At 37.7% G+C, this 10000-nt stretch overlaps 1 protein-coding gene across 2 annotated transcripts in view; it reads right to left on the reverse strand.

Annotated features, from left to right (window-relative positions):
* Positions 1–1741: 1741 nt before the first annotated feature.
* LOC125044584 (eukaryotic peptide chain release factor subunit 1) overlaps positions 1742–10000 on the reverse strand; it is a 22874-nt gene continuing 14615 nt past the window's right edge. The window contains exons 9-13 of one of the 2 annotated variants that reach the window (XM_047641304.1): positions 8352–8478; positions 8148–8241; positions 7882–8029; positions 7207–7323; positions 1742–4738 (exon numbers count right to left, since the gene is read on the reverse strand). In XM_047641304.1, the coding sequence (XP_047497260.1) occupies positions 7235–7323; positions 7882–8029; positions 8148–8241; positions 8352–8478 (458 nt within the window). In that variant the 3' untranslated portion in view covers positions 1742–4738; positions 7207–7234. The remainder of the gene's footprint in view (positions 4739–7206; positions 7324–7881; positions 8030–8147; positions 8242–8351; positions 8479–10000) is intronic. The other variant, XM_047641305.1, reaches the window with a different exon arrangement.

The following is a 10000-nucleotide window of genomic DNA, read 5'->3' on the forward strand; positions in this document are numbered from 1 at the left end:
AGCTTTAATATTTATCAGAATGATTGTATGAAAGAATGATGATAAAAATACGAAGCAATATTAAAAATAACAATAATAATGGAAAAGATAAGTGATAATATTACCAATTTCTTTCTCGTCATTATAATCATCGCTATAATTATCATTATTATTGTTACTGATAAAGCTTTGTTGCTGTTCTTGTTATCATCATCGACAATATTATCAAAATTATTATCAACATTATAGTTGCCATTAGCGTCATCATATAAAGCCGCCACTGCCGGGTCGCAAGCCTCTAACGGGAAGCGAGCAGCCAATGTTCCCGCGACAGTCAGTTATTTCCGTCTAGTAACCGAAGTGACTCCCAGTCCATGTGCGACTCTGACTGACTCCGACCGACTCGCATCCACCAATCACAGCCAAGCTTTTTGTTCACCCCGCTATCAGACCTGATTGAACAGACTATAGTTATGGTGATGACGAAGTCGCTTATAATGAATTTTGTTTTATATCCATACCAAGTCCTGGATGTGTATGTATTAGGACACTATAATCCTTTTCCTGAATTACCTGTTGATGTGTTCAAGATACACCTTTAACTGTGTAAGCCCAGCTTGTTTTGTACAATATGGTACTTCATTAATTGTTATTATTTTGTTCATCATGGGCCTGGTTTATTTACACATGATAACATTTCATCCAGTGTAACCAGTCATTAACTATACTTTTGATTTATACTTGTATTTTTTTGGGAATAAACTTCTTGTAGCTTCCTGTAAGTTTGATTCTTTATAGTGGTTATTGTTCTTTCACTTGCATTATGCTTATGAAATCCATACTTTTTCCTTTTTGCCACTTACACACGTAAAACAAACTTTACACATTTCAGCCATCTTCAAAAAAATGTCTGAACTGTACAGTAAATTCTTTCAATATCACTTAACTTTATCCAGGTGGAAATTGTTACTAAAAAGAATGAGACTTAAATATGGAACCATTTTATATGGCTTTATAGATTTAACCAGAAACTAATTTTAAAGGAAGGAGACATGCAGAAAAGACAGAAAGCAGCATGGATTCCATTCTTAAATGATGATGCATTAGTCAACCTACATCTCCAAAAACCTTTCCCTGCTACACAATTTATCGATGTTGTTATCAGTTCAAGTACATTTACTGTCTGTCTGTAAAAAGGACATCTAAATGGAAATTATTCAAAAATGGAACAAGTAATGTGGAATACATTTTGTTGGGTTCCACAGATTTTGCTAGAACCTATTTTCAAAGGAAAGAAACCAGTAGAATAGTCAGAGAAAGTGTGAATTCTTTTCCTAGATGATGTATGCAACAGCTAAAATCCGTCTTCTTCATCTCCAAACCTTCCCCTGCTACTCAATTTATCTGTATTGTTATCGGTTCAAATGCTTTTAGTGTCCATCTGTAAAAAAGGACATTCTACTGGATCAAACCAGATATATGTACATCAGTTCCAAGGGACATCATCCAAACATGCACTAGCAGTTACAGTTATCTTCAATAGCATGAATTCATCCTCCCATTTCAAAAGTGGAGATCTCTTTCAAACAAAACAAAGAATATTAATGAATAGTAATAATAACCATAAATAATAATAATAATAATGGTCTTAATCATAAAAAATAATAGAAATAATAATAACAATAATAATAACAACAATAATAATAATAATAATAATGAGGAGGAGGGTTGTAAAAACAATAGGATAAAAAAATTAAATGTATAAATTCCCTAAAGTATTTTATTAGCCGATCCATACAGGTCTTCAAGAACACCCTAGAGAAAACAATAGTACACTGGCGGCTGGCTTGGGCTGGGGACTTTCATTTGGAGACAAACAGTATTTCCTATTTGAAGATTTGGATTTTCTGATTTCAGAATTACAACTATTTAATGATATTCATAAAATATCTAAAGCATTTTTATACAAGAGGGCAAATGATGAGATTACGAATCAACAAAGAGCTGCTTAAAGCCCGTTGGTACTTACAAATTAACGTTAACTGGCTGCCTCACACTACAAATCTTTTTTTTTTTACTTTATAGAAAAGTGAGTTCCAATGTAAGTAGAAAAAATTATTACAAAAAAAATAAAGATAAAATAAAAAAATACAAATTAATTTTCCAGTTCTGAAAAGAACTTACTTTACTTCCACTAGGGACTGACCTACATTTTAAGTTCGATACGATTTACACAAAATGATACATTAGTAAAAAAGTACAATAAAAATAAATAATTCTTCAGACTTTTTATATGTCACAAGTTCCAAAATTGGAAAGTTGTTGTTATTCCCATTTTTCTATTCATTTATTTTACTTGTTTCTTTTTCCTAAATATTGCCAAGGCAATGGACCAGGATCATCCATTACTTTATAATCCCTACCTCATAATCTTGACAGAATGCATATTTTATCGTCATTTGAAGTTCACATGTGCCAGGAGTCAAGTGCTGGCAAAAGCATAGTAGATTATTTCCACCATAAAAAAATATGGAATAGATGCAGATCCATGTCTAAGTCTCTTGTGTAATCCACGATGCGTCCACCACTCCACGCACACAGACTCCTCGACTTACAAGTCCAAACCTTGACTGGAGGTTTTTACCTAAAATGGAAGTGCAAACTGAGGTAATGTGCAGACACCTTGTAGTCAAGACGAGCCAATAATTCATCCAAGTACATCATTTCCTCGCGCAAATACTTGTACCCTGTCCATAGGAACAGGAACATAAAATACCCAATAAGGCACAGATAACATGCTACAGTTTGGCAAAAATTAACCACACTCGGGGATTAACCGTATCAAAACAACAGGCAGCCCACCTAGGTCAGCCAAGCCATGAGAGGCCCTGTGAGTTTGCCGATCCTATTTTTTTTCTTTTTTTTTTTTTATTTATCTGAACCCTGATTGGCACTCAGCGTTGAGCACAAAGACCGGTACAGACCTGGGACCCCAAGGCATGGAACCTTGAGAATCCCCCAGGAGGGCCATCAGAATCAGGAGGGACTGGGCTTCCTCTTACCATCAACATTTTCTCTTCACCCCCCCCCCCCCCCCCACCCTTTCCCTTCTAAATGGACTTTAAACATCATACAAACTTGAACATTTGACTTGTTTTTTCTCCCCTCCCCCCCTTTTAAATCTATCCTTGTCCTGTTGCTGACTACCATTGCAAGACACCATGAGAGCTTTATAAATGTACCCTGACTTGCAACTATTTATCATCTAACAAAAAACGAAGAACAAAAAAAAAAAACAATGATAATAATAATAATTAACAGCAATATATAGCGATCACAGTATCAGAGGAGAAAACGCATTATGGTAATGGAGAATATACATATCCATACACAATTCCACCCGCAGTCTTCCAGAAAATTATAAAAAAATTAACAATAAAAATTTGCAATTGGAATTTTGGGCCATCACTGGCTCTCCTCTTGGGTGAAGTATCTGGCATTAGGCCCATCTCCATTCGTGCTGAGACAAAACCAGTCACTCGGAAAGCTATTCCCCGAATCCTGTTGCATGAGAACCCCTTACGATAATGGAATCTCTCTCACAGCTGTCTGACAATCTTAGTTAAAAGAAAAGAATTAAAGAATCAATTAAACTAATCTGTAATTCATTTCTCAATTAAGATTTGAATTTTCATGAGGGCTATTTCTGCCACTGAGGTAACTATATATATATATGGGACCTTTGCTGACAAACTGTTATACAAGAGCCCTTATGCATGTGCTGGAAAACTATGAACAAATAATCTTTTTATATATATTTACAGCTATTTGGGCAACAGTTGATGGCCTGAGAATATCACATTATTTTGTAAGTTGCATTACAGATAAAAAAGAACTAATGGAAAAATAAATTTTAATTATCTAATTGCGTAATAAAACTAACAAAATTGTGTTGGCTTGGGAGGCCCTGCATGCAGTTCAACCAATAAATATTTCATTCCATTAACACCCACATCTCGTAAGAGAATTCCCTAGTAAAAAAAAGAAAGATATTGCCGTTTTTCACCCTCTTTGAGTTTGGCAGCAGAGAATAAATTGGGAAAAGAAATATGTAAACCTGGATTACATCCACAGGCCTTGGCCTAAGGTAAAACTACTGAAAAGTAAGCAATTTCTGGCATATAAAAACATTCGAAAAGAAAATTAATAAACAGATAAATTCAGAAAATATATAAACCTCCTTTGGATAATACCCTCCCCCCTCCCCATTATATCTCCACCCCCTTTAAAATCCCTTTTCCCTCTTTTCCCTTGCCATCTCCCCTCCCTTTGCCCTGAGCACCCACACAATGTGCCACCTTGTAATTAATGTTACCCAGGATTAGATGCTGGTAATAATATTCCAAAAAATTTATTACAATATAGAACAGAAAAAGCCTGATTGTCAGGCAACAATGTAAGAACCACATCCTCTCAGCAGTTCTTCGGGAGTGACTTGCGTCTCAACAAGGGAACTAAACAGAGCAGTGCAAGGCCTGGCCAATCAGACACCGTTGGTAAATTTGATGCTGCTGCCAATTCAAAGTGCTTTCTTTTGATGCGTGCTCCCACAGGTTGGGTGGTTGTGCCCTTCCGCTGCCGAGCCCTACGCAAATCCGAGTAGTCCCTGCAATTTACATGTAGTCATCCAGGTCAATGTCATTGAAGTCTTCTTCCAGGTCTGCTAGCTGCTGCAAGTCAACCTTGTAACGTAAGATCCCTGAAAAAAGACAAAAAAGAAAATTATTTATGAATTTATTAAGTAAGACATGTTACCCAAATGAGAAAGATCATAAACTAAAATAAACCTTGTACATCTAAATTCATGTTTTTTTTTTTTTTTTTGTTTTTTTGAAATTTTCAAAAATGATCTTACAATTTGCTTTAGACAGTTTAATGTAAATCCAAATCATACACACATATTTAAGCACACTAATGCACACTTGCTAGCACATGAATGCACATTTGCTAGCAAATATATGCACACACATGTAGACAAGCACCCATATATGCACACATTCATGTACACAAACACGTGCACACACGACTGCTTGCCTGCAAACAAGCACGCACGCACTCATCCACACCCACACTCCCAGACAATAATAGACAAACATTTCAAAAGCATAATTGAGATTCAAACAAACTAGTTATGATAAAAAATGCACACCTAAGTTAGTAGCAACATGATAGTAAGAAGGTTCTCTTGGTGTATTAATCACATGCAGAAAAGTCCAGTTCCCATTTCAGCTGATGTTTAACCACAATTTATTATAGAGGACATATCATCCCATTAGTCCAGGTTCATGTAATATCCACTGTTGTCTTTTGTGAAATTTGTTGCACGCATATCATTCCACAAGGCCCTATCTTATGCTACCAATAATAATTTTGTTATTACTGACATTATGAATACTATACTGTAAGAATCAAAATACTATTAACTATAATTGATTAAAGAATCTTTTCCAAAGTCACGGAAAAGGGAAAACAGGTGAAAAATGTATGGCTAATAATCAACTCCTTAGCGACTAAGTAATTAAGGAAGCCATTTATGTGTAAGCACAATTACTAAAATAAAATTCCACTGGACAAGGCATGTACGTCATGCCATCTGTAACCAAAGGGTTAACACGTTACTGCCGGGTCACATGTGTAGCGCTCATAAACCACTTGATCTGTTGGGTACGGATATACGAGTGGCAACGCACTAGAGCGTGTCAAGCAGGATGTTCTGCTACATGTAGCAGACTCCCGCTCACAGCAGAGGGAGAGTTGCCAGAAATCACCGGAGTCTTTGACACCGAGAGATTTCTAATACCATCACTGATGGATTAAAGCTTTTGATGCTTTCCGTGTTTGTGTACCAATACCACAGATATATAAAATTTTGAACTTAAATGCAACTATTAATGAAAAACTAATTAACCCCTTGGTGACGGGTGAAGAAAACTAAAAAAAATAAATAAATAAAACAACTCCGCTTTCGATTGTGTACCGATTTGATCATTCATGGGACATAATTCTGTAATACCATCTTAAGAATAAGAAAAACGGAATAAATAAGAAAATTGCTAGAGCTAATAACAGAACTAATCAGTTTTAAAAATCTACATGACACACATGTTAACCCAATGCAGCAGGGAAAATGTAGTATTCACAGTAGTATTTTGTAAAATGTCTCAACACACAAATGGCCCCACGAGTGATAAGTCACGATCAAGTCGATGATTTGTAGACCTTATGACCTTGCTTGAGTTCACCTCTCTGAGTTGTCAGGATATTTTGTTTTAACTAAAGCTATCATTATTGATACTTTTTTTTTATCATCATAGACATTATAAGTATCTCTAACCGATATCAAAGAAAATATTTCCAAAAATCAAGGAAATGGGTAAACTGGTGAGAAAGGCAGTACTAGTAATTGGCTCTCTGCTGAAATATAGAAACTTCTTTTAATGAGATTACATGTTACAAGAAACTATTCTACACTTCTCAAAAAATCATGAAGTCCAATGAAGTTCAGTGGCAATTAAGATTTTAGGAAGCTGTTGATATTCATAAAGAATTCAGTAGATTTTAGGAGCTACATTTCACCTGTACATCAGCAGAAATGGGTTTGGAGCCTCTCTACCAAATGAGATACATATTGGACTGCATTAAAATCAAAAGTAAGGCCTCATTTTTCCTCATTTAAGCAAATGTAAAAACATTAACTGTTGTAGTCAATATTCCTAAGCTAATTATACAAGTATACAGCTTTATTTCTTGCTGTTAATAAAATATGGAGACAAAAGTACATTTACTCTTAACAATACAAATTATTGTTTTTATCTTAAAGAAGAGAAAACACACTGCAACACATGTTAATTTCAACTACATAAAATAACAAACAAAACCAAATTTCACACATCAAAAATCATAAAAATACTCAACAAATTCATATATTAAAATATTAATCTATGAAGCTTCTCAATTCACCACACAACGCTTTTTCTTAAGGTATAGAATGTTAGCGAAACTTCAAGCTAAATCTCCCCTCCTCCCAAATAAGCAGAAACAATAATTTCATTTTCAAGGTGTAGTTCGCCACACAAGTCATAGATTGGGCAATCCACATCACCTTAAAGGGAATATTGCGGAGAAAAGGGATAAAAACAAGGCGTTCAAAACCCTCCTACAACTGACCCTACAAACGCTAAGGCAGGGATATTATTTAGATGTAATCATCAATATCAAGGTCCAGATCTCCCAACTCTTCCAAGTCCTCGAGACATTGGAGGTCCACCTTGTAGCGGAGGATGCCTACCAAAGTCAAAGTACAATATGAAATGACAATCATCACATTCAGTTTTCTCTTTTGAATTTTTTTGGGAGGGAGCAACACTCATAAAAATAAGAATTGACTGAGTAATAGAATTTAAATTTCTGCACTCCCTTATCCAAATTTTCTGGTTTTCTCAATTAAATAAAAAGAGCACAATAAAATATCAACACTTTCACATAAAAGGAATAGTGCAACTAATGTATAAAGATTCTAGTGATTATATATAAATTGGAAAACCATTATCTTTTAAGGTACAATTGGTACAATTGTCAGTAAAATTTGCTTTGAAGACTAGAATGCACACCTTTTATGAGAAAAAAGCAATGCAAATATCTTTTCATTATCCCTAGCTGTATGATATAGTACAACTTAAATCATTTATTTCAAATTAACCTTTCCAGTTAATACAAAACTCCAGTAATGTAGCCTAATCACTATCAATTTTTAATCAATCTATCATATTCCTGATACAAAATGCATCATTCATCATTCACCATTTTCCATCACCATCACAAATCAAATGGAACAACACTTACCTCCTATGCCACCAAAACCTCGTACATACTGCGATCCTTCTTGTGATCGGTCTGTGATGATTTCCAAGGTGGATCCAAAGCTCTTGTAGTTGTTGGCAAGCCACTCTAGCAATGGCATAGAGTCCACTAACTCAAGTTCTACCCCAGTCTGGAACATTGAAAATTTTGTAATTAATCAAACTATCAATACAGTATTTGCATATACACAAACCTTAAAAAAAACAACTCAATTAACACTCAAAAGTTACATAATTCAATCTACTTACGGCTTTGTCGGTGAAGTGGGTCTTGTCTTTCTCCTGTTCAGGCGTAAGATGCATAATGGTTTCCTCACCTGTTTGATGGTTCTTCAGGATATATCTGGGGAAATAAGGAAGTAAACAAATATTAACTTACAAAGAAACATTGTGGTGAATATCAAAACAAACCTTTAGCTCAACAGTCTCTTGACAAAATACCATAGTGCTTACCTAACAATCTCAAGATTTTCCCAGCAAATAAGGATCTCGACTGCTCCACATTCCAAAGCTTTAAGTGTATCATCTACACCAAAACAGTATTTGCCAGTGTCTTGACTGATTTCTTCAAAGTACTTGCCTGAAAGATAATGAAAATGTTAATTTACCTGAGAATCCAAGTAGTGTCAAAAGATTTTATTTTGTGTCAAGAAAACACTGTACAAAGCTTAACACAGAAATTTACGAGGTTGGCTGGGATAAAAGGAAGAGGAGGGAAAAACAAAAAGGAGTGGGGGAAAATAATTATTAAAGAGGAAGAGTAACAGCAAGAGAGGGAGGGGATAGGGAGGGGGGGAAAAGGTGTGTAAAAGGCAGAAGGTATGGGAGGCAGAAGGTAGAGATAGGGGGTGAAAGGTAGAGATAGGGGGTGAAAGGTAGAGATAGGGGGTGAAAGGTAGAGATAGGGGGTGAAAGGTAAAGCTAGGAGGCAGAAGGTAGAGATAGGGGGTGAGAGGTAGAGCTAGGAGGCAGAAGGTAGAGATAGGGGGTGAAAGGTAGAGCTAGGAGGCGGAAGGTAGAGACAGGGGTCAGAAGGTAGAGACAAGGGTCAGAAGGTAGAGATACAGGGCAATAGGTAAAGATATGGGGCCAAAGGTAAAGATAGGGGGCAGACAGTAGAGATGGGGGCAGAAGGTAGAGATAGGGGGTGGAAGGTAGAGCTAGGAGGCAGAAGGTAGAGCTAGGAGGCAGAAGGTAGAGCTAGGAGGCAGAAGGTAGAGCTAGGAGGCAGAAGGTAGAGCTAGGAGGCAGAAGGTAAAGCTAGGAGGCGGAAGGTAGAGCTAAGAGGCAGAAGGTAGAGCTAGGAGGCGGAAGGTAGAGACAGGGGTCGGAAGGTAGAGATACAGGGCAATAGGTAAAGATATAGGGCAAAAGGTAAATATAGGGGGCAAAAGGTAGAGATGGGGGGCAAAAGGTAGAGATGGGGGCGGAAGGTAGAGATAGAGGGTAGAAGGTAGAGATAGAGGGTAGAAGGTAGAGATAAGGGGGCTAAAGGTAAAGATAAGGGGGGCAGGAGGTAAAAATAGTGAGGTGGAAGGTAAAGGGGGAAGAAAGCAGAAGGTGCAAGAGACAAAGGGATGTAGAAGGCAAGAGAAGATGGAGAATGGTATAAAGAAAGGAGAAAAAGGACAATGATGAAGAGGAGGGAGAAAACTGAGGGGGGTCAGAAAGGCAAAAGAAATGGTAAGGGGAGGGGGGGGGGAGGGGGGGGGAGGAGGAGGAGGAGGAGGAGGAGGAGGAGGAGGAGGAGGAGGAGGAGGAGGAGGAGGAGGAGGAGGAGGAGGAGGAGGAGGAGGAGGAGGAGGAGCAGGAGCAGGAGCAGGAGCAGGAGCAGGAGCAGGAGGAGGAGGAGCAGGAGCAGGAGCAGGAGCAGGAGGAGGAGGAGCAGGAGCAGGAGCAGGAGCAGGAGCAGGAGCAGGAGCAGGAGGAGGAGGAGGAGGAGCAGGAGGAGGGGGAGGAGCAGGAGGAGCAAGAGGAGGAGAAGGAGGAGGAGCAAGAGGAGGAGAAGGAGGAGGAGCAAGGAGGAGCAAGAGGAGGAGGAGGAGCAAGAGGAGGAGGAGCAAGAGGAGGAGGAGGAGCAAGAGGAGGAGGAGGAGCAAGAG

The sequence above is a fragment of the Penaeus chinensis genome, chromosome 36 (assembly GCF_019202785.1).
Source record: "Penaeus chinensis breed Huanghai No. 1 chromosome 36, ASM1920278v2, whole genome shotgun sequence".
Taxonomy (NCBI): Eukaryota; Metazoa; Arthropoda; class Malacostraca; order Decapoda; family Penaeidae; genus Penaeus; species Penaeus chinensis.